The 25,625-nt window shown below is 39.8% G+C and overlaps 2 protein-coding genes and 1 long non-coding RNA gene across 3 annotated transcripts; 2 read left to right on the plus strand and 1 right to left on the minus strand.

Moving 5' to 3' along the window:
* Positions 1–5,104: 5,104 nt before the first annotated feature.
* LOC121088130 lies at positions 5,105–7,294 on the minus strand. Its single transcript, XR_005827836.1, has 3 exons — positions 7,232–7,294; positions 5,566–5,670; positions 5,105–5,342 (listed from the first exon to the last, which is right to left on the minus strand). It is a non-coding gene; the product is annotated as an uncharacterized LOC121088130 (long non-coding RNA).
* Positions 7,295–7,349: 55 nt separating this feature from the next.
* RSL1D1 (ribosomal L1 domain containing 1) lies at positions 7,350–13,347 on the plus strand. The gene is made up of 9 exons (XM_040593851.1): positions 7,350–7,433; positions 7,522–7,661; positions 8,368–8,506; positions 9,166–9,314; positions 9,492–9,593; positions 10,159–10,252; positions 10,340–10,468; positions 11,234–11,434; positions 12,826–13,347. Exons 1-9 carry the CDS (start codon positions 7,398–7,400, stop codon positions 13,156–13,158), a joined length of 1,323 nt encoding a protein of 440 aa, XP_040449785.1. The 5' UTR covers positions 7,350–7,397; the 3' UTR covers positions 13,159–13,347.
* Positions 13,348–18,815: 5,468 nt separating this feature from the next.
* LOC121088128 (transmembrane protein 238-like) lies at positions 18,816–25,103 on the plus strand. Its single transcript, XM_040593852.1, has 2 exons — positions 18,816–19,445; positions 23,189–25,103. The coding sequence occupies exons 1-2, from the start codon at positions 19,036–19,038 to the stop codon at positions 23,196–23,198; spliced, it is 420 nt and encodes a 139-aa protein (XP_040449786.1). The 5' UTR covers positions 18,816–19,035; the 3' UTR covers positions 23,199–25,103.
* Positions 25,104–25,625: the final 522 nt, after the last annotated feature.

Below are 25,625 nucleotides of genomic sequence, written 5' to 3' on the forward strand. Positions count from 1 at the left end.
TCTTTTTCGGTATTTGAATTGCTTTTGAATAATGTTTTTTATCCGGATGTAACGCAGTTGCATTAGCTTTTTAACTTTCCAGTAACCTAGATACTTGGTTACTTGGACTTTTCTAAACTCCTCAGCCTCCCCACACACACAGTTTTAAATGAGGCAATTGGGCACTCAACCAAGTTTGTATTAAAATAATTAGGATTGCCCCTTCCCTTTGTTGAATGCATTCTTGAAATTAAAAAACATTCATGCAAATGTGGCACCTTCATTAGCTTTACATTTGTTAATATCTTCAGCAAATTTAGGTTGACTTAACATCATTACTAGACACAGTAAGTCAATTTTGAAGGCTAGAACTACATATTGTGTCTTCATAAAATTTCAGCATTAATAAATTCTTAATTGCAGAAAATGTTAACAACCAGTACATCAGTGAAACTTGCAAAAATAAGAGAATTTGTGGCAATAGTGCCTATTAGTATTTATAAGAGCTGCATTTTGTGGGAGAACTGGGCCAATTAAAAAGTGCCAGTTACATAAATTACTCAGTTCAGTGTGACTTTAATTTAGAGGGCTGGATAATCCTTGCTGTTTTAAAGATCAGTCTGAACTGAGAAGGAGAAAGACTATTTAAATCCCTAATAGTTTGCACATACTGAAATACGGGAGGGTCAGAATCAAGCACAGTCTGTAAATTTTTGCATATCAAAAAGCAATGGAAGCTTATGAGGACCAGTGAAGCTTTTCTTGAGAAATTAAAGCAAAACTGGTTCAAAATAAAGCTTACTCAGTACAACTTGAAGGAGCTGCATAATAAAACTCTATTTAGCTGCACTTTGAAAATGGACTGTCTACAATTGCTATCCTGGTTCTAGCAATTAGGATGAAGGCTAACGGAATTTTTTTTTCATTTCCCAGAGCTATTAGTAGTAAGTATTAAAAGATACCTTCACAGCTTCTTCAGAATGTCTTAAACTAAACATTTTCAGTTGTACAATTGTGGTGAACCCATTTCCTCCCCAAAAAGTTTACAGTCTAGTAACTCTATCTGAATTCACAGGTAACTCAAAACTGAAACAGATTTACCTTTTTTGGGATTTTTTTTTTGTTTTGTTTTGTTTGTTTCTTTGTAACCGTGGAACTCCCATTCATTTCACTTACAGCTACATTGTATGGACAGAAAAAGTTATTGTCCTTCAGTTTCATATGACTACACTTGTAGCTACCGTAATGCATGGAATTTAAATAAATTTTATTATGTCTGCAAATCTCTGGGCTTTTATTTTTTTGGTAAATCAGAGTTTAAAAGTAACTTTATTTTTTTCCTACCAAGTGAACAAAACCCACAGTTCCTTGGATCTTAAACTAATGAAGAAATTAAAAGCCAAGGAAACTTACAGTCTTGTTCATATTCTGGATTAATTTAAGATTTCCACATCTTTCCACTCTTTTCTTGAAGTAAGCTCATGGATTTGAAATTTGCAAAGACCATTACAATTCCTAAATTGTTAGACTTTTTAAAACTTTTTTTTTTAAGTGTTGACATGCATATCAAGACTATATGATGCTTCAGTAGAATTTTTCTGCTTTTGAGCAAACTTATGAGGGATTCTAAAATTTCATTATTTTGAGGCTGGACTGAGTATTTATTATTAAACTGAAAAATCATCTGGTGGGTTGAAATACCAGTAGATAGAAGGTCTGAGCATTTCCATTACTCATCTAGTGTATTTGATTACCATTTCCATAAATCCAGTTAACCTCACCTTGCCTGTAACAGGAGGCTAAATTATTTCAAGTTCATTAACAGAATGTACATTATACAATTAAAGATATTGCTAACCTGTAGGAGGTTTTTATTTGGGTATAAAATACTTGCATTCTGTAACAAATATACTGATATGAAAATGTAAGGCATAAATCTACACAAATTGGATGCATTTTGGGCAGATGAGCTGAAAGTAGATTGTGTTTGAATAGTCTTCAGATTACATCTCAACTTTTTCATTTCATCTCCATTCTACATTTTGTAGTCCCATTTTTACTACTATTCAGTACAATTAAATCTAGATGAAAGAAGAAAAAAGATAATGTGGCTTTGTTTGAAATACTTTGCTGATTCACAGATGTAATAAACTTTTTTAAATTACTATTTTTGAATACTTCCTTTTGTGAAAACGTGGTATGCTGCTTGGAAGATGAAAAAAATAAAGGAGCTGTGCAACCACAACAGTTGAAAGGAAGGAAGAAAATTAAAAAAAAAAAAAGGGAAATAGAATTTGGATTAAAGCTACAGGAACCCTAGGGGCACTGCCAGTGTAACTGTGCTAGCATATGATACCGGCAGAGTGTTCCTGGGTCCTGGTGTGGATGTAACTCGTACCAGCAAAACTGCGAGTGTTTCTGCAGAAAGAAGGGATTTGGGATAATGACATTTACAGCAGTCTGTATGTGCAGTGTGGTACTGATGAGGGTCACACCTGTTCTTTCTGATTGTTGGCCAAAGTTTGTAGTGTAGATAAGGCTTAAGCGTATAGCCATGATGTAACTTATAAAAACATAAATTATAATTCTATAAATTAAGACCTTGTATGTCCTTGAACTGAAAGCCTTGGTTTATGTAACAATAATTAAATGTTAAAAAATAAATCTGAATATGCAGCAGTACTAATTATTTTGCAACAGGAAAATAATCACTTGTTTCTGCAAGTTACAAGAAGTAAAGCACACTACATGGAGGAATGGGTACACCAATCAGTTGGCTAACATTGCTATCAACTACCTGCTTGAAACCATTCCAGCTACCTTGGTCATCTTTGCAGACAATCGGGAACTGATACATAAACATGATGGCACTGGTTTCTTGAGACACTTATTCTGGTAGTAAACTGTATTCTTGAACAACAAGCTATTGATGATGGTGTAATAGTGTTGTAAGAAAAATGGCTGCTTTAAGGAGGTTTATCTGTGGGGATATTTGCTGGTCCTGAATGTTATGCCCCTCTACAGATTTTTTTCAGTGGCATAAAAAGCCCAGCGAAAATTGCTCAATGAAGAACCTCTGTTTTAGACTACTTATGGCACCAGTCCATATATTAAAAACTATGTTAATTGAGAACTGTGTTTTTATAAGTGTTTATTACTGAATATTACCTAAGAAAAAAAGATTGTTTCAATGTCCCAAGTATTTGATTCTGTATTACTCTGGCTTTTGGTTCATAATGCAGACTGTTTAAATGATGATGTTAAAGCAGATGCAATGTACTCCAGACAAGACTGTTTTCTTCATGAACTGATACTTAAAGGCTCTTACTTATTCTGCTGTTTTTGTATACCCTATAGAGGATTTGGTAAAAATATACCAACAAAACTGTAGTTACTACTGAAGATTTTATATTGTGAACCTGTTTCTTTCCTTGTTTCCTTATTTTAACACTCTAAACCAGACAAAGTATTTCTTTTCCTCTGAAGAAATACTAGAAAGGAATCTAGTCTTAATATAAAATGGAAATTCATGCTAACAAACCCAAAATCTGTTGTGTGTATATATAACTTCTAATAATACTTACTTTTTCATTGGCTTTCATTACAAGTCTCAACTTCCAAAGTAAACTAGATTTTTCTACATCTCCTCTCAGTTACATATGCCTAAAAAAGTCCATACTTCTGAGTAAGAGTAACAAGAGATACGACATACTAACTGTTGGATGAAAAAAAGGTACTTGAGGCTGTGTTCCTGTCATCTGTTAAGTCTGCAGAACTGATGATAGGCACAGGATTATAACAAGAAAACTTTGTGGTTTGTGTCACAAAGACAGGTGCCTCTGTTCTTCTGAAAAAGTAGTCTTTGAATAACTTGCACTGTAAGCATCCATCTATATGACAGTTAATTAGATTATAGCTAGAGGCTTACACTAGGATTACAAAGGAACGCAATCTAAAGAGAACTAGTGCTTGAACTCCAGATCTAGCGGGGAGATTCTCCTGAGATCTCTTTTGTAAGGCACTTCTTAGTCCTGGTTTATTTTCTGCATATTCTTTGTGCTAGTTTTCTTGCAAGAAGTACACCTGGGATTTTGACATCTGCCATCAAATAATCTGGAGGAACTTTTGGGGTTCATGCTAAGAGAATAATCTTAAACCTCAAAGAGCTGTTTACAGCAGAAACAATTGCTACTTGTACATCCCTTCTGCTAGGACAAAGTATAAAATTAGGAATATATAGAAACATTCTCTTAAATAAGTAATGAGGTAGAATAGCTTGCAATTATGTCATTTTAAACCTTAGCACTTCAGTAAGTGTGACAAATGGCTTAAGGAAAAGTAGATACTTTCATAATCAGGAAAGTTAATTTGAGGGCTACAGCAGAACAGTGTACAGCAATAACATTGATGAAAGTAACAAACCTAATTTCCCTTGTAAAAGTAACTTGATTTGTGAACTTGCTAAATTAAAAGCACGTTCTTTACAGTCACTGTATGCTCTATTAAGCTGAAATATTTCTCATCCAGAGATTTGTTATTTTTCCAAGACAGCTCTATTAGCTACGTCAAACACCTTCCAAGAGAAAATGTTACCAAGTCAGTTAAACCACATCTAGTAAATTTAGTCATGTCAGACTTAAAATGTTTCAGAGGAATGTACTTGGATGAGACTAATAAGTGAAAAATTTGAATTTGAGTCACTAATAGTTCCTTCAGTTTTATCATATTAATGCTATGCTGACCCAGTAGTGTCAAGCATCAAACATATTGTTCAATCATATCTTACAAGAGTAGCCTGGCATATTTTCAGAGACATGTCCCAGTCATCTGACTTTTGTAAAGCCTATGCAGAGATAGGAACGAGGCTAATACAATTATCAAACTATAAAACACCACAGCTAGTATCATATGCGTAAGTTCTACCAGTGCTGAAACCATTTTAATGAGTCTGCCCTATTTGGCTACTCCGCATGTTCCTAGCCTTTCAGTAATTTCTCTAATCAATACTTCATACAACTACATGGCAACAAGACTTTTCTTTTTCTTAGCCAGTTTCATTTATTTTGTCCATTTGTACAAATCGCACAACAGAAAATTAAAACTTCTGTTTTCCAGGATTTTTTTCCCCACTTTTTATTATCAGTATATGACCATATAGTTCTTTCCTAAGTCTGGGGAAGTCTTGAAGGCATCAACTGTTTCACCATGAACGCTACCAGCAGAACAAAAACATAGATAAATCATTACATAAAGCAGCTTGTCAAGAGGCTCGGGGATTTCAGTTCCTCTCTCTTTGCACTGGTGTGCTGACAGAGCAACAACTTTTGCTGGAAGGTATCTGATGAGAAGGAATACAGCCATAACTAGAAAGACAAAAAGCAGGAAAAAGTCTAGAGAAGAGTGAATGACTAGACCTCCTAATTTCATGTGTATTTAACTCCTGGTTGTGCATAGCTGTGTTATCCAGGTAGCATTTACCTGTGCGATGAACGTAGACAGCCCAAAGCTGCCAGGACATGCATAGCACTGTGAGAATGAGGCCAGAATAGTTCCAGGCTAGATCTGATCTCAAAACAATGCACTTACACAGCATGGAACTGGATGGAATAAGCATCCCACAATTAAACTACTTCCATGTGGTCCAACAATGCATTTCGAAACAGAAAGGGAGATGCAGCAGTTCTGCCTTTCCTGTTTGCACATAAGGAAGAAATGGTTTGGCGTGTGATAACCAGTGGTAGTGACCTGGAAATAATGGAGTTCTGATGCTGAGAGGTGTGTGAGGAAGATGAGTTAGCAGAGTACAGCCCTGGACTTCAGGAGACTTTGGTTTATTCATGGGAGGCAGCTCTGAAGGGCAAAGGAGCTCAGAAAATCTGGCAAAAGTTTGTTAAGGACAACCTCCTCCGGTCATAAAAACAGTCCCTCCTGATACTCAGGAAAACAAGCAGACCTATCAGGAGACTGGCTTGGCTAAACAGACAGCGTACGACTGCACTCCAGTGCAAAAAGACAGTAATACTGGAGGTAAACTTAGGGAAGAAGGAATTTAGAAACTGCTCAGGCACGTAGGGATTGTCTTATGAGAAGAAAAGCTCACATACCATTGAAATGAGCCAGGATGACAAAGGCAACAAGAGCAGCTGCTACAAAAGGCCAAACAAGGACAAGTAGGATGGTTGCTGAGTGGAGCAAGCGATTTGGGGGCCAGTTGGGCTGCATTCAAGGATGCTGAGAGCTGACTGAAGTCAGACCAAGACTGAATCTTTGAAAGGCAATCTGAGGGAGGGTCCCAGTGGATGGAGAAAAGCAAATGTTCTCCCACCTTCAGAAAACACTAAGAGGAAGATCTAGGAACCACAGACCAGTCATGCTTACATGGTCCCTGGGAAAATCATGGAACAAGTCCTCTTGGAATACATTTCTGGGCACATGAAGGAGGTGCTTCGGAAGAATCAGCATGGATTGGCCAACTACAAATCATCCTGACCAACCTGGTTACTTTCTATAACAAATTTACTAGATTTGCAGAAGAAAGGGAAGGAGTGGATGGCATTCACCTCAGCTGCAGCACAGCTTTCAACAGTCTCCCACAATCTTCTTGTATCCTAAACATTATGGTCTGGGTGGGGGGCCAACTAGATGGATAACAACTAGTTGGACAATGGGACTCTCAGCAGAGACAGTGGCTTGTACTCTACCTGAAGGCCAGTAACAGACAGACTACTACTGGGGGATGTGGTCTATTTAATATCTTTATCAGGGACCTGAAGAACGGTCACCTCAAGTTTTCAGATGACATCAATCTTGGGGATTGGTCGATATGCTTGAGGGCAGGGCTCCTGTACAGTGGGACCCAGACAGGCCGGAGGGATTAGGCAACACAAACCTTTAGATATTCAGCAAAGGCAAATGCAGTTTTGCATTTGGGAAGGCGGGAAAGGAAAGGACCTGGGGGCCGGCCAGCTGAACACAAGCCACCCAGGCGTGTTCCCTTGGAGGCAAAGGCTGCCAAGCAGCATCCCGGGCCGGACCACTACATCAACAGACCAAGGCGAGTACGACAAAAACCTGTCTGTCACCGTGAGGACGCTCAGGCATAGGCACCGGCTGCCCCGACCGCGAGCGCAGCTCCCGTCCCCGGACAACCCGCGCTGCCCACGGCCGGCCCCGCCGCCCTCGTCCCCGCTGCACCAGCCCGTCCCCCTGCCCCTCATCCGGAGAGCTGCGCGACCCTCCGGGGCAAGGCTACCTCCCGGGGCACGGCGGACTCGCCGCGCACGGCCCCGGGCAGCCCCCGCCTCCTCGGGTGCGGCCCCGCCCCGCCCCGCGCGCGCCCGCCACCGGACATGCCCCGCCGTGCCCCGGAAGGCAGCGTGTGCGCAGCCGCGGGGGCCGCACGTGGCGCCGGCGGAGCCATGGGAAAGGAGCCGGAGCACCTGGAGCGCGCCCAGGTACCGCGGGCCGGCGGGTTGGGAGCGCGGCCGGGCCGGGCCGGGCCGGGTTTTAACCCCGGCTGCTGCCGCTGTTGTGCTGTTTCAGGTGAAGAAGGCGGTGGAGGCCCTCCTGGCGTACGCCAGCAGTAAGGCCAAGGGAGACGCGCTGCTCCTCAACGAAAGCGAGAGCGTCCACCTCCTGGTGACCGTCTGGAAGGTCCCGCGGGTGGCACAGGTCATCAAAATGTAAGGCGTTCGCCCGCGGCCGCGTAGTTACGCGGGTTGCTTGTGTCCTCGGGCTGGGGCAGGAGCGCTTCGCAGAGCCTGAGCGCCACGGAGCGGGCGGCGGCGGTGCTGGTTCCTGCGCACCCAGCGCGGGGCTTGGTGGTTACCAGTCACAAGGGATGTGATGGGCCTTTCAGTCCCGACGCTCCAGAGCAGAAATCAACCTTTTATTTGCCTTAACCCACCACCAAATCATTAGAAAGACCCCTTCTCCTTTCTTGTGACACCCAACACTGAATATGAAATGTAAGTTTTCTTTTAAACCGTAGCAAGGCTATATTGAGAAAGTTGACATCTGTTTGTCCGGGTCTCAGTATTACAGAGACTCGTCTAATGAGTGGATGCGTCGATGGTGTACGGAGAGGAGAACGGATGCTCCTCCTCCCAGGACCTTTGTGGTAATGGTGCCTGGCAGGACAGATGGATTCAGCCGTGTATCTGACTGGAGCCATGGTATAGGATTTTTTTAACGTTCATGGTTCTACATGCTTTAAAAGGCACAGGTTCCACTGAGGATTTTTAGTATTGAACAAAGAACAGAATCTAGATACGTAGCTTCCCTGTAGTACTTGTTAAAGGGTGATGATCTCTCAGTGTAGACCTAGTTGTGAAAAAAACTTACTTCTCCTCCTAGACATTCCCTGTCCATCCCATATTCTCATTGCAGACCACTGCCTCATGGCATTCGACCAGAAACTGCTGAGGTTTGCCTCTTCACAAAGGATGAACCAAATTTATCAGCAGAACAGACTGAAAATTTCTACAGGAAACTTTTAATCCAGAATGGGATCAGAAGTGTTAGCCAGGTAAGAGAGGTACATGATGGTTTAGTGCAGTACTGCCATTTCTTTCCTCTTGTACACACGAAAAGTAGTTGTTTTCTGCAACTTTTAATATTTAAAATTTTTAATAAAAATTAAGTTAAAATGTTTTAATACTATTACTGTTTTAATCTCAGTGGTTCTGAGTTAACAATTCCTAGTAAGGTTTTTCTGCCTAGTGAAACTGCAGGTTTTCTAACCCTCAAAATTTACTCAGAATAATTTCTTCAATCTGAAACAGGATCTTTAGAAATAAGATGTAATTGCTAAATAAATGCTCAATATTTAGTTTGACTAAGCTACTGGAAAAACTTACAATATAAAAGAATATTTGAGTTCTTTGCAGCCAGATTGGATAGTTTATGCTACTAGCAATACAAAAATTCTACTGTTATACTTAACCTTGATTTAGATGTTACCATGTAGTCTAGTTCTGTTTCGTGATTCCCAGTTACCGTGCAAGAGGCCCATATTGTTTGATTCTTAAAACAAAATGTACTGTATCCTTTTTCTTTTGTCTTCAGCTTTCTAAAATAATGCACCATGATAAACCATTAGTGATGCAAGTTAATTCTGTGCAGTTCCAAGAAGTATCCTAAGCGACATTTTCAGCAATGGGGACTAAACTGTTACTTGCATTGCAGATCATCTCATACAAAACTCTCAAAAAAGAGTATAAAATGTTTGAAGCAAAGCGTCGCCTCCTGAACAGATTTGATCTCTTTCTATCTGATGACCGAATTAGAAGGCTCTTGCCCTCACATCTAGGAAAACACTTTTATGAAAGGAAAAAGTAGGTCTTTAAAATCTGTATATCCATTTTGTATGAAGTTTTTTAAGATGAGATGATTCTTAGTAAAGTTTTGGTTGGGTGTGTTTTGGCAGGGGAGGTGGGGGGTTGGTTTGCATGTTTTTGGGGGGTTGGTTTATAGTTGTGGGTTTTTTTTAATCCCCTGCCTTTCTTTTTCAGGGCACCTTTATCTGTAAACCTGAAAGCCAGAAATCTTGCTAAGGAAGTACAAAAACGTATCCAGGGGACTACACTCCCAGTTACCAACAAAGGGTGCTGTTAGTAAGTATGAGTAGATTAATATTTCACTTAAAATTCCTATAGTTAAGGTATAACTGTCCTTTAAGTGAAGTATTTTTATTCCATTAATATGTCAATAAAAGAGGTTAAGGGTCACCATTCCAGATATGGGCCATTTTGAACCTTAACCTGAATAAAGGAAGTGGTAGTTCTACTTAAGTTTTACTGTAAAGTTTTTCTATCTTTTTTCCTTCTGCCTAAGGAATTTCTAGGTACCTGTCACTGTCAAAGAGCATGTACAATCTTAGAAAAATATTACTGTTAAATTAGATAAAAACTACTTCCAAAGTATTCTATTCTTGTAAGACTTTTTTCATTTATTGTGGATCTAAAAGGATCTAAATTGGCGATATGCTTAGCAATATAAGGCAGAAGTCGCATAGTCGAATACAGAAAACTTAATCCAGGTAAATCTATTCTAACTTTTATTACAAAAGACTTCTGCAATAGCCAGCCATCCTTCATGAAAGTTAATAAAACTGCATATAAGTGGGCTTTTTTCATTTCTGGGTATGCCTAAACCCAAGTATGTACTCTTCACTTTCAGTACAGCACGTATAGGTCACACTGGAATGAAAGCTGATGAGATACTGGATAATATCATTGCAGCAGCTGAGGTGATTGCTAAGAAGTTACCAAAGGTACTGCTGATTGATTGCATTAAAGCCAAGCCAGTTCATAATTCAGCCTTATTATTTTTGCATCATATACTGTGTTTGTTGTTGCAGAATTGGAAAAATGTAAAAATTCTTCACCTCAAAACACTTAAATCAGTTGCACTTCCGATTTTTACTGCAAATATCTCCAACTTGGATGAACTTGACAGCCAGCCATCTCTCAAAAAAAAGGAAGTAAAGGTAAAAAAAAAAACCAAAACAATTCCTCACACTTCTCATAAAACCAAATGATAACGACTAGTTCTTTGGCTTCCTTTTATGCATTGTAGTGTCTGATGTGTTGGGTTTAAATGTTTTAGCGGTTGATCCAAGGCATTTATGGCTACAGGTCCATTAGGTGCTCCAGATTCCCGAGTGCTTCAAATACTTAGTAATACTAACAAAATTATGGTGAGTCCCTGATGGGTTGTAAAGCAAACTGGAAGTAAGTTTACTTTCTAGTCTTAAACTGTAGGGAGCTGAGATTCATTCTTAGAACTTTGTATTGTTTATTCATATTTGCCTTCTCAAAATACTCATTAACATATATATGGATTCAGACTATGCATTCATTATTTATTGGCTAATCAGTGGCGTCTTGAGTAATTCACAAGCTCTTATATTTGTATATTTGGGGGGGGGGGTACCTACTTTTTAAAAGAAAACAATTGAGTATTCATTTGTATTGAGTTCTTCTTAGTATATTCTTTTGTCCAAAATAAAATTAGAGCATGAAAGACTGTAATCTTGACATTATCATTGCTTACTTATGAGCCATGTATTATAAACTTCTGAAAGTAATGTAGTTTTTTTCATATTTTACATACAGTTGACCAGTCCAGGTCTATTGAACAACAGTATTTAAATAAATGTTGCTAGACTGTCTTATTTTTAACCATATTAAAATAATTATTATATATTTAGAGATGTTATGGGGATTTGTCTGAGATGTACTTCCAATTCTAGAAGGGAAAGAACAAGAAACCAAAGAAGGCAGCTAAAGAACTGAATTCAAGCCAAGTGACTCTGGCAACTGGAATTAATGCTGCTGCTACCCAGGAGCCTATGATAAAAGAAAAAGTAGTCCAAGAACCAGGTGGTGGTGATGATGATGAAGAAATTCCACAACTGGTACCTATGCAAACAACCATCTTAGCTGAGCTGAAGGTAATAGTTTAATAAAACTGAGAAATTCACATTTCAGTTAAAACTAAATATTTGCAACTGTTTAAATCATTTGTTGCTTCTTAAGGAACAGTGCGTGTTAACACACTGCAAGTGAACTGGATTTTTTGTGACTATATCTTGAAAACAAGAGCTGAGTGTAGGCAGGGAGGGGTGCCTTGGGGACATGGTAAGTTTGGGGATTTTTTGGTTTTGAGATTTTTTTATTACTTTATTTTTTTAGTTAAACCCTATTACTTGATTAGCTAGCTAGTGGGTTTTGTCCTTATATGTATTTTTCTAAATAGCAGCGATTTTATCTAGGTTAAATAGCAAGCCTGAAGTCAGAAGAAATGGTAAATTATTAACAGCTTAGTACTTTAAATTATAAAAGTTTTAATTTAAAAAAACCCAAAATGTCTTGCAAAATTAACATTTGAATGTATCATGTTCTGCCTGGGGTGCAAAACTTGAGGGAGAGCACATAACATTCTCTACATAGTAGTATGCAACGTTAACAGTCACATAATATAAACTGAGAGCTAGCAGCTTGCATGAAGTACTGTATGGACTTACTGTTACCAGTGTGGTTCATACTATTAACATGTCTGCAAAACAACCAGACTGATATCTTAACCAGTATCTTGGAAAGATACTTGAATGAATAAAACAGTAACACTTACAAATTCAACTTGCTTATACTGCATTCATGATTGGAGCATATCCTTAAACCAACGATGTACCTCTTCATGGATGCCCAAACTAAAACTATGATTATGTGCAGGCCCACCAAAAACATTCACACAGCTTGCTTCAAGCTGCCCTCGTGCAACAGGCCTACATTATCTCACATGATGTGATTGCTAGAGCCCTGTTTCCAGAGACTTGGAATAGATGCAGGTAGAGCTGGATTTTATGAATTGTTCTGATGACAGCAGCCTTCTTTCAAGAGGGTCATTTGGGAATATGTGATGAACTCTAGGGAATGCTAAGCTTCATGCACAGGTAAGAGTGCAGTCAGTTGTATAGCTGGACTTCAAATAGAGCTGATCTCTCTTTCCGGTATATTAAGCCTGGAAATGCAGCAAGAGGACTGTGGTTTACAACTGTGCCAGCAGAGGTCAGTGGCTTGACTGGCTGAGAGGATCCTTACATCTTTTAAATCTATTTAACTTTCTTAATATTTTGTTATCTTTTCATTATTTTTGTGATGTCATTCTGTGTTTAATCCCCTGCTTCCAGACTGAAATGCTGAATAGATTATTTGGGCTAGGGCACAGCTCAATTAGTGGAAAGCATTTGTCATTTATAATGGTTTGCATTGATCTTTCTTGAAAAACAACAAAGATCTTTCTTAGGTAGAATAGTAATTTTTTTGTGTGTTTCAAATACAGAAAATGGAACAGAGACCAGAAAGAGGTGAGAACCTGGGTAAGAAAGCTAAACCACGCCTCGGTAAGAGAAAGAAACAATCTCTAGCTCAGGAGACTCCAAAAACAAAACATAAAGTTACAGAAGAGTGTGCAGACTTGCAGACATCACCGAAAGAGAAGAAAGCCAAGCAGCTGAGCCTGCCAAAGGAAGCAGCAAATGAAAAAGAGATGAAAAAGACTCCCAAAAAGCCTGAAGCAAAGTCTTTTGCAGCACCCAAAGCTGGCAAATCAATAGAGTCAGCCAAGAAATCTTCAAAAGCACCCAAGAAAGCGCGCAAGCCACAGTCAGCATGAATGTTGTCTGTTTTAACATGCTTTATATAGTCATTCAGTGGTGTCTTTTTAGTAGGTAAATACATTGATGAAGTAAAATACCTTCTTAGGAAAATTTGATCCCAAGAGCTTGTTTTTTACTGAGACTTTGAAACAATTCCTTTTTGTTTCTTAACTGATGAGCTGGAACAAATAAACTCACAATCTTAACTGGCTCTTTTTCTTACCATCTATCTTTTCTTGGCCCAAACTAAAAGCACTCAAATTCTTATAAGTGTCAAAGGATAGGGAGGGGACTAGTCCAAGGAAGAAAACTGAGAAATATTTTGTAAGATATATCTTCCTGAAGCATCTGTTAAGACTGGAAAAGACAAGAGCTGAAGCAAGAAGCATGCATAGCAAGGGCAGCTATCTATTTAACGTGATTTAAAACATGAAATAGCTGCTACCATTTTTTCTTGAAATTTTCAGTATCATGAAAACAGATTGACATCTATCGATCTTATTCCAGATATGTAAGTTAGCAGTATGGTAAGAAGCCAAACAATGAAACAATATATTTTTTAGCTGACTTAACCTAGAGTATTTATGCATGTTAAAAAAAATAACCAAGCACAATTTTGCTTTTGTTGTTATATGCTTTGACCATTTGTACTTTATGACATCAAGCAAAATCTCCTTACCTTCACTTTTGGGCTTTATTTCTCTGCATGCTGGTCACAATATTGTTCCATCTGAAAAACACCAAAGGCTGTATGAATTTCAGGTGTGGCAGGTAAGTGAACCCACCCCATAAAAGCATAAAAAATATACACTGCCGAACTGAAAGGTGATTAACTTTAAAGTTTTCAGAATAACCAAATTGTTGCTCTCTGTACGATTACTTCCCATTCTTTACAAAGTGAGAAATCAAGGCAGATGGTGTTGAAAAGTCCTAGTGAAGTCCTAGAAAGATGATGATGATGAAATTAGCAGTATTTTACTCAAATCTAAAACCTATCCCATTGCCTGTTTAGGACATCTCATATCAATAGACTAGCTACCTAGAAAGTAATTGGGTGTTGAATAAAAAGTGGTAAAAGAAACACTAAAGAATATGAAAAGATTCTGCTTCATCAATAGCGTGAACTTTTTGTAGCTCGTGACCTCTTGTTCTAGTCTACCATAAACATTTTTTTAAATCAAGAAACAGATTAATCTTAGCCAAAAAATGTAAGTCTGACTCAATGGTCCCTGTTAGATCCATGCTAAGAAAAATAACTCATCTTGTCCAGAAATAATCACATCCCTTTCTGGACTGCAAAATAATACTTCACTTCCATAACGGCAAAGTAAAAGAACAGAATAGCAAAGAAAAGAGAGAGAACTTGCCTTTTTGGAAATGTGTTTTTGCATCTAACCATGTTAAAATGCTTCTTAATTTGTAGATGTGCAGAAAATTATGAAATGAAGATCATAACTTCTGTATGAATAATTGATAGTGAACCGTACTAGCTTGTTGGTGCTGCAAAAACATCCTTCGTGTTAAAAATAATAAGTACTGCCTTGAAATTCTGCAGCACCTTGAGCCAAGCTATGTTGGGGCTGCAGTAGTTAGTCTTGCCTTTTCTTTAATAGCAGCACTGGAATTCATACAGCTAGGTAAGACATGTAAAGCATCTGATTGACACAGCTACAAACTAACCCATTGGGGGGAAAAATGTATATATATAAAAAGTATAGCAGAATTTTTTCCTTTTATGTTGCAGTGTATCCAGGATTTTGACAGTTAAATAAGATGTAACACTACTGATGTGATTTTTATTCTTCCTATGAGTAATGTACTCTTTTATTAAAAAAATATATATTTAGAATTCAGAAAACTACTGGATAATAATTTGACAAAGCTATCACAGATCTTCACTTGGAGGCATTTGCAGTAGTCACCCTGGCTCAGATGCAGTAAGTTACTATTGTTACAGGGAGGTATGTTGCTCAACTTGGTGGACTGTATGTACTGAAGGTCAGTGTTGAATGATGGAGTTAAAACTGTTACGTTTATTCAGGAAACTATTTCTTAGTAATGTTTTTATTGCTTAAGAGACCTGGGAAAGCCTGTCACTTAGCTAATCAAGAAGGGAGGAAGTACAAAAAACTACATTCAGATTGAACCTCTGCTTATTCCTGATGCATTACAGAATTAAATTGGGTGTAAAACACAGTTGTTTTCAGTGAACTGATTTCAACTGACAAGCTGTAAGGACCAAATCACCACTTCATGTCCTTAGCACAATTGCCCTTCAAACAAAGATAACTGTATTTTCTATGTTGGCAGAAACAGCTAAGGTGGAAAACACCTCCCTGAGGGCTGAGTTTGTTTAGCTCCTAAAGGCACATTGGAGAGCATTAAGCTCAGTCTTACATAAACAACTAGTGTGCAGTACTTATGTCTGAGCCTTTGTAAGGGCATTTCTGGGAATGACCATCAAGAGACTAAAGCAAATCCTGAGTGTTTATGTATAAATTCTTATAGACCAACCATTTTTATTCCTGTAATATTTATTCTGACCGGCTTTAAAAATCAAAGGTGAAAGGTTTAGTAGACATCTAAATAATTACTTATGGTACTACCTCTTTAACCTTACAACCTTTATTGTATTTAAAAATTGAAAGTGGAAAGAACTGTAAAAGCCATTTATGGTATGGCTAGTAAAATTATCAGTCTTACAATAAAGCTGTAGTACTACAAATTCTATTGGAGCCTCATAATTCTGAATTTAAACAAGAGGGCTTTGGTTAAATTCTTATGCAACATTTTCAATAGTATTATTTGTCCTTAGTTAAGGCTTTGGATTTTTTTAATAGAAAAATCTGTCTCTTAGTTTTTTCTCTATTAAGAGTGTAGAATAATAGTATTTTAACATACACAATTGTCAAGACATACCTAAGCTCTTTAAACCCTTCAGGAAATAAAAACAGTGTTTTCTTTATGGAGCTGCATATCCTTGCATTGAGTGCTTTGTGGAACCCAGGTAGTAGCCAGAATTTTTTGTGTATCATTAATGTGAGCAAGTTCATCATTCATATCCTTTTTAGAAGTACTGAAAGCAGAGTGGCTGATGGAGGCTAGAAGGGAAGTCAATAACTTTCAAAATACCAACATTCTATTTTTTTATTAAAGTATTGTTTTATTATTAAGATTTGCTACCTGTGTTAAAAGTAAACTCTTAATTAGATTAGGACAAGCTTCTGCAAGGAGTTACTAACAAAATATTTTCTCCGAAGTGGGAACTAACTCATGTTCTGCACAGAGATAAACTGGCGTCAGGAAGCTAGTCTTTCAAAAGACTGCAGTAACTATTTGAAACAAACTACAGTGAAACAACTTAGTGCAGCCACCTTGCAACTTACTACTGCACTGGAGCCCAAGTGCCTTTCTTCCCCCAAAAACATCTGCTGAACTACTCCTTTTGCAAGAGGAAAAACTTCAAAACTACATTAACTTCTACTATGATTTATATGGCTGGGTGCTTTTTTTAAAAAAAAGAATTGGAGATAAATTAATGTGTTAGTAACTTCAACAGTTTTTTTGAACAACGTTGAGCTCTTGCTGAAAAAGGAATTTCAATGGACAGATAAATAAGGAGGAAAAATACCATCTGTCTAGAAAAAATGAGACTAGTTTATGCTGTAGCTGGTCTGTAAGCCTTCTGCCATGCCTATAAAAAATCATTATATTTGTATGCATGTTTGGTAGGATGAGGGTGATAATGTAACTTACACATTCAAGTTAGCCCTTCAGTTTAGCATTACTGGGAAGAACAACAGCTAATAATAAAGCAAATATCTGAATACTAACAAACCAAAACCTTGGGAGGAGGAATGCAGGTAAGAAAATGGAAACTTGTTCACAAACTCATTTTTGTAGGAGTTAATTACATTCTGGGCCCTAAGGGGAGGTAAGTTTGGTGTGCACATAGTAAGAATGCCAGAAGGCTAGAACTATGACTTAAAATAGCTCTTTTTTTCCCAAGAATCAGAGTTAAGATTATTAAAACTGAATTCTGTTTAAAATTCCCTCAGTATTTGTTATTTTTTTGTAATTAGATCTGCCTTCTCACCCTGTCAGTCTTCAAATTAAGCAAAACGGTCATGATTATTTGTTTCTTTTAGGACTGTATATGATTATTAGAATTCCTACTGCCATCAGGTTAAGTATGTAATCTCAAAATTAATTTGACTTCCTAGCAGTTATTCTGATTCTAATGGAATAAACCCCCCTAAACTAAGCAGGTATATGAACCTCACTCAAACTTTGCTAACTGGTACATTATCTTCTCTCTCTTACGCTTTTGAGAGGAACAAAATTTAGAAGGTTATTTAACACTGTAACACGAGGCTGCGGTAGAACCATAGTTGTTATATAAAGCAAGGTTTAAACTTTAAAATACAAAAGATACTTGAAAATAATCAGGAAGAGTAGCAGCATAGGCTTTTTGGTACTATAATTCTCAAGATAGAAATGGTACCAGTTATCAAAGTGAAAGGTATTTTATTGTTGAAGTACTTAAAATGATTTTAGCTTTTTTTCTTTTAAGAGGATTTCAGCTTGTGATTTCCTAAGGATATCACTAACACAGGCAGTCATTGATGAAGTGGCTTTACCTAGTCTTGATTCTCAATGTTCAGCAGGAGCAATGTAAGTGAGCCAAACGCTATGATACAAATTGAGTCTGTAGTCTTGTTATAGTAAACTGATAGCACTAATTGTCATTGGAAGAACAGTCTTCCTCCATGGCACCATTCTTGGCACACTGTACTTCCACAAGTACGTGGAAGCTGCATACGCTTTTCAGCCTGTCAGACTTTCCATTGGCTTGGTATTTCTTGTTATTAGAAGAGTGTGACTTACCCATCGTTAAACAAGCTGTCACATAAGGGCCTCATGACAGTATGTGCACAAGAGCCTACAGCCAAATATAGTTCTTGTACTTGAGGACTTGGGAGTGTTAAAAGATATGTACGAGGTCATTAACTGACACAAGAGCGAACTGAAATATCCATCTTGCCTTTTACATAAACTGTTTCACTTGCTAGATGTTGCATTCACAACTAGTTTCCTGCTTGTTAACCTGCAGTTGTATTGTAACTACACATTCTGAGCCAACTTCCTCAAGCAGGTAGTTAGTCTATATGACTTTGCCAATGCACATTACAACTGCCTTGCAAATCACTGATGCCTAACAGCTGCCTCCTTGTCCAAGTGTGGTGGTCTCAAACATGTACGTTTGTCTCAAGGCCACCTGTGTGACGCACCTCCCTTCCAAGGAACTTGAGCAAACTCAGGCAAAGGCCTCACAAGGTGACGCTGCCTCAGCTGGAAACAGCTACACCGGTCCAGCTGTGTCTGCCTCCCGCTCACCTGCACAAGGAAATGGCGACGACCACCACTTCCAAGGGATGCCGCGACTCCAGGACGCTGACAATCACTACAGACCCCTCTCCAGCAGCCGCGCCTGCCGAGTGGAACGTCCACGCTTATGAAGCGGCGGTGCGCCGGCCTCAGGGGCTGGAGGAAGGGGCCTGTGAGGGACGTCTAGACGCCACTGGCGAGGAGAGGCCAGCTGCGGAACCGGGCCCCAGTGAGCGAGCTGTCAGCTCCCCCTAGGGCAGTTTAAGGTAAGAGGAGGAGAGGGCCCGTGCCCGTCCCGCCTTCTCTCACCTCGGCGAGCGGCCGCCGGGGCGTGGCAAGAGCCCCCCTGAGGGGGGCGTGGCCCCGCACGCAGGTGCGGGAGGAGGGGCGTGGCCTGGCCGTCCCCCTCAGGTGCGGCGCCGCGCCCCGCCTTCCCCTCAGGTGCGGGCGGCCCGAGGCGGCGGTTGCGCCGCTGCTGCCGCCGCTCCCGCCGCCGCTCCCCCGCGATGGCGGCCCCCGGCGGGCTGGGCCGCTGCGTGGCCGCCTTCTGGCTGGCGCTGGCCTTCGACGCGCTGGGGCTGGCGGTGCTGCTGGCCGGCGTGTTCGCCGACGTGTTCTTCTCCGACCTGCTCATCTACGCGGGCGGCATCGGCATCTTCCTCAGCCTCATCTGGTGGGTGTTCTGGTACGCGGGCAACCTCGAGGTGCCGCCGGAGGAGCTGCGCGACGACGTGGGGCTGGCGCTGCCCAAGGGCGGCGGGGACACCCTGCTGCGGCGGCTGGTGCACGGCCTCAGCCTCCGCCTCTCCTCCGCCTTCGCCGCCGCCCCGCGCTCCCGCGCTGCTGCCGCCGCCGCCACCGACCTGGAGCTGCAGCGCGCCGGGGGCCTGCGGGGCCGCCCCGCCGACTCCAGCAGGTGAGAGCCGGGGAGGCCGGGCCAGGGCGGGCCGCCGGGCTCCCGCCACAGGGGCCGCCGGGGGCGAGCCTGAACTGTGTCTAACGCTTGAAAAAACTCTTACCCGAGATTCGATTAAAAACTTGGGATTCTGAGCCGCCTGCTCCCAGCTGACGCTATTTAAAAAAAATGTTGTGGGACTCTCCCTCAGCTCGGGTGAGAATAGAAATGGAGTGGGACAGGCGGGCCGGGTTTGATCGGGCAGGGGAGACGCTTCCTGTAGGCGTCTGAGGGTGGGAAAGGCGGGGGGGCCGTGGGAGCCGGGGTGCTGCAGAAGGCACACAAGCCATGCGGTTCTGAGCTGGACCCGACGGTGGCCCAGAATGAGTGTGGGGTGATGAAATAACCATTAACCACTTCCCACGTAAGCTCTTCTGAGGGGAAGCTCCTTCTTCCGCAGCAGCATCGTTCTTGGAGAACAACAACGAAGGTGAAATGCTGACTAGCCTTTAACTTGAGGGTAGAGTTGTAGCTACTAGTCTGAAACTCATCGATGCAATCAATAGTTAAACTACTTGTCTTGAGCCTCAGTCTTGTGAAAAAGATGTGCTGCTATCCAGTATGCAAAGAAGGTGTCTAGGTCCAGCTTTGAAGCATGGTTGACGATCATCCAGCCTTTCAAAGTATCTCCAGTGTGTTCGTTAATATGGCATGTTTATTTATGAAGAAAAGTATACTTAATGCCTTGAAAATGGGGAGGGGAAAGTCAAGCTTTCACTTCACTATGTAACATTGTTTTCTAAAGGAACTGTAAAAACAATTTGGTACTAGGTGGCTGAACTATTCAAGGATTGTGAATGTCTTGTAGCTCTGATTCACTGTGTACAAAGCCAGCTTTTTCTTCTGATCTTAGAAACTAAATCTTGAAGCTACTGTTGGATTACAGAAAAGTTCAAGTAGAAATAGTCATCTTTCATGAAAGTCAAAGAATTTTCTTGAGAGGAAGTTCTAACAGTAGGGAGATAGATAGCTGTTAATAGAAAATGCAGGTGGAAAAGAACAACAGCAACACAACTTTAAAAGATTTGTAATTTCTATTTAGTTTATTATTAACTTTATCTGCAATTAGGAAACAGGCTCTTGAAAATGTGTCATTCTCCTCTTTGTAGACTTTTTTTCTGAAATGGGTCTAGAATTGACAGATAAAGATCCATATTTGCAGGGAAGAAAAACATTTGTGAATTACTATGTCTGACCTTTTTCATGTAAAGATTATGGCAGTTATAGGTATTGAGTTCAGTAGTCTAGTGGTTTGACTGTGACTGGATGCCAGGTGCCCACCAAAACTGCTCTATCATTCCCCTCCTCAACTGGACAGGGGAGAGAAAATACAACAGAAGGCTTGTGGGTTGAAATAAGGATGGGGAGATCACTCAGCAGTTACCATCATGGGCAAAACAGACTCAACTTGGGGAAATTAATTTACTACCATTCAAATCGGAAAAAAACCCCTTCCTCACACCCCTCCCTTCTTCCCGGGTTTAACTTAATTTTCAATTTCTCTACATCCTCCCACAGAGTGGTGCTGGGGGATGGGGGTTATGGTCAGTTCATCACATGTTTTCTGCTGCTCCTTCCTCCCCACGCTCTTCCCCTGCTGCAGCATGGTGTCCCTCCCATGGGAGACAGTTCTCCATGAACTTCTCCAACATGAGGCCTTCCTGCGGACTGTAGTACTTCATGAACTGCTCCAGCGTGGGTCCCTACCATGGGGTGCAGCCCTTCAGGAACAGGCTACTCCAGTGTGGGTCCCTTATGGGGTCACAAGCTCGGCCAGCAAACCTGCTCCAGTGTGGGCTTCCCACAGGTCACGACCTCCTTCAGGCATCTCCCTGCTCCAGTGTGGGCTGCAGGTGGACATCTGCTCCACCATGGACCTCCATGGGCTGAGGAGGACAGCCTGCCTCACCATGGTTTTCAGCACAGGCTGCCAGGGAATCTCTGCTCTGGCACCTGGAGCACCTCCTGCCTCCTGCACTGACCTTGGTGTCTGCAGAGTTGTTGCTCTCGTAGTCTCACTCCTTTCTCCTGCTGACACAGATTTCCACCCCCACCCCCCTTCTTAATACGTTATCCCAGAGGCGCTACCACCGTTGCTGATTAGCTCGGCCTGGGCCAGCGGTGGGTCCGTCTTGGAGCCAGCTGGCATTGGCTCCATTGGACATGGGGGAAGCTTCTGGCATGTTCTCACAGAAGCCACACCCGTAGCCCTCTGCAACCAAAACCTTGCCACGCAAACGCAATACAAATAGATAATATGCTCTCTCTGTAGATGGTCCTACTTTTGATATGCATACATAGATGTGTATTTTGTTGTAATGAACTTCTGGTAGTGGAAGTTATCCATGATTTTTAAATATTTCAAGTCTTATTACTGATTTTAATTAGAAATAATCTATGTTTTATTATTTCCTATAAAGGCAGATATATAGAGTGCTTTGTTGTAAGTTACGACAAGTAAACAGCATCTTCTAGTGCTGCAGTAAACAAACTTGGGTACAATTGCATCAGTAATTCAGAAGGAACCAAAACAGAAGGAGTTATGTTACGCATTGTAATGCAAACCATGATTGTAACTTCCAAGGTAAAATAATGGATAACAAACAGTTGTACCTCCAAAGGTAATTCAGGGTTCCCTTTTGGAGTTAATCTGAAGTACTTTATAGATTTTCATAAATAACTGCCTGAATCGGATCATACCTTACTGATAGACTGAATCCTCTCTGCATCTGGAGATATTTATGAACTTCACCAAACGGGTTAAACATGTTTGGGCAGATATTGTCAAGGGGAAGAAACACCACCACACACACATGAAAAAAACAACAAACCCCAACCCTGAAAACAAACAAAGCCAGCAAAACCCCCTACATCATACTGGCCATTAGAAAGGCTTCCCAAGCCATTAACTTCAGATTTCTCACAACCTTAAAAAACAAAGTGCAAGTGTTTGGAAAATCAACTGTTGCCTTAATAAGGAAGTTTGTTCATTACAGAAACTATGCATTTTTGTCATTTTGATAATTTTCTGGTTCTTGCCATTAATAATTTTTGATGTTATTAATGGAATATTGCGTGCTGTTCTGATTTCCTATCCTAAAAATTATATAGTAGAAGTGAATGAGAAGGGTGAGAATTCCCAAGATACGGAATGATTCTATTAAAGGAATAACAAATAGATCAGTGTCCCTGAGCCTAAAGAGAGATGCAGAGCATAAAATACTCTAGAGGTCTATACAGTCATAAGTGGTATGGCAAAGGTACATAAGGCATGCCTCTTTCAAGACAAAGCAGGAACCAACAAGTTGTCATGTGCTATGTAACTAAGTGTGGGATTATTTGACATGGGACAGTGTGATAGAGAGAAAATTTACTGATTCAAAAAGCCAGAGGTAAAAACGGAAGAGACGCAAAGATAGTATGTTTGGTTCAGGAAGACCTGGGGCAGTAAGTGTCAGCTGAAATAATATCCTGAGGAGATACAACTTGCACACTCTATTCTTATGCCTTTATTGAGACACCCATGCTTGGTCACTATTGGAGATAGACTGTTGATTTGATGGGTCTTTTATTTTGGTCCCAGTTGACTGTTAAACCTGAGGAAAAATACTTTTAAGACTGACTTCAAAGAACAGTTTAGAATGTTATATGACTTTGTTCTAAGACTATGTTGAAGTAACCTTTTCTCAATGTATTCTCTTCAGGGTCTGTTGAAGACATGACTATCAAAGCTCCTGCCTCTAGAAGTGGGGGAAGTGCTGTGAAACGTGGAAAGAGAATTGCCTACTCAATGCAGAAGGATTCTGTCATTATGGAATAATCTCTGAAAACATTATGGACTCTGTATAAAATGGACGCATAGAGCTGTATCTCTGCCAAACACACCTATTTCAATGTTGGACTGGATATACCTTGAACTTGTGAAAAACACCCACAGAAAACCTAAATTAGATCTTTTAAGAAGTGAGAACCTGATTCACAGAAAAATCACTGCAGCATGTAATATAGAACTTTTTTATTTTTAATAACCTGGGAATGTTTGGATAAAAAGCTCTTGCACAATGAAAAGCTCTTGCACTGTTTTACCAAGGTCTGGAAGTTAAACTTACTGTGAATTTTTATGATGCCAGTGCAATACTTTTGTTTGTAAGGGTGCTTTTAAAATATCTATGTTAAACTATTGATGCAAAGTTGCAAATGTAGTAGAAGTTGTTTATAGTGTAAATACACAATTTACATTGACTCTTGTAAGTTTCATCATTATTTTGGAATAACTTGGAATTTAAGATTTTATAAGTAGACAAGTAAAAATAGTGATGTTGGCATACCAGTACATTCTTCATAGTTGCAAGTGATGTAATGATGACTCTTAAGAATAGGCGGGTTTCGTCCAGTGACGTTGGGAATTATTTTCATAATGCTGAAGCATTTGGGGGAGGATACACCACCAAAACAGATCTCTTGCTGATGAACAAATACTCTGATGCTTTATGAAATATTTATGACTTTATATTTAGATGTAACTGAGAAGACGGATCTATAATAATGATCTAGATTAATGATACCTAAAATTCTTGTGTGGACAAATTTCTTGTGATTTCTTCTGGTTTTGAACTAACACTAGTTTGAGCCCACCATTAGCAAATACGGTAGGTCTTAAAAATCTAATGTATAATTGGTTTTATGCCACACCTTATCGAATACTAGAGGTGGATTTAAGGAAAATGTTTACTCAGAATACTGTGGTTGTACTTCCTTGTGAACTCATGTCTTTCAATGTTCTCTTGTAAATTACTGGACTAACTTCTTACTTTTCTATGTATACTCTAATTTTTAAATGTTTTCCAAATTGGCTCAGTTTTTCAGCGTTAGATGAACACTAAACTTGAAGGTCTGTAATGTGATTTCTTCTTTACTAACTGGTTTTTAGGGGGTATGTAGAATTGTTACCTCCTTTTAGAGAAAGTGCAATGTGATGCCACCATATTGTTAAAATGGTCTGATCAAAAAGAAAAAGCCAAACATGCTCCTCCCTTAACTTACAGATTACTGTTTCTGTCATTCGCAAGATTTTTTTTCATTTCAGTGTTCTGAACAGAGAACTGCTTGTTCTGATTCCTCACAGTTTCACTTGTAAACTGAATTATGAGATGTAATATTTAATAAGTGGAACAATTACTGGCAGCCAAAAAGAAAAAGCCAAAACTTTTGTGTGCAGCCATTCACATATATAGTCTGGTGAAAAAAAATAATTTCAGATCTAGTGTTGCAATCATAATTACTGAGTGAATTTTGAGCAGGGCTTTGCATTCACTGTAGATTACAATGTAATTGATCTTAAATATTAATACTTAGTGACTTGTGAAAGATGGCAGAATGTTGTTGGCTGTTGCAACTTCACACAAAAATTGTACAGGATTCAAATGTTTGGTTATGAACAGTATGTTTAAAAATTAAATTAGGAACCGACATAAGGATGTTAATCATAGAGAAGCAGTAGAATGTTACTCGTGTGGTGTATCTAAATGATGAGAAAAGATTCTTGCTTTGGAACAATGATAACTATTGTAAGCTATGTTCCTTTCCTTTTGAAACTATAAAAGTTACTGTTTCATAGAATCTATTTGCTCTCTAAATAAGGAAGGCCAATACTAAATAGAAACTGGCAACTGAATTATTAGCAGTTAAACATTAACAAATATTTGACGCTATTTTAGTCTCCTGGTAGGTATCCTTATCAGTGGTAGCTCTGTGTAGCACAAAGTCCATTCAAATAACATTTATATTTTTGGATTGGAAAGAAGCTCTTGTACATGTTTAGGACTGCTGCTTGTGTGAATGCAGAGTTCTGCATCTAAAGCTAGAATTCCTTTAGACTTAAAAGGACAGTCCTAGGCACTCTGTTTTAAAAAAAATAGGCAAAATTGCAAAGAACAAAACTCTGGATAAAGGAGTGTGAGTATACGTGACTTTTTTTGTAGCTGGTTAAGCCTTAAAACTAGCTCAAACTGGCATCCTATATTGCACTAAAGGAAAAAAGCCAAACCCCTAACTTGTAGCTATGTAGAAGGCTTAAATGTTTGTTACGATTTTTCACATGTGGACTGTACATGAAGTTTTAATGTGGTATACATGGTTTAC

This window comes from Falco naumanni, chromosome 4 (assembly GCF_017639655.2).
Source record: "Falco naumanni isolate bFalNau1 chromosome 4, bFalNau1.pat, whole genome shotgun sequence".
Classification (NCBI taxonomy): Eukaryota; Metazoa; Chordata; class Aves; order Falconiformes; family Falconidae; genus Falco; species Falco naumanni.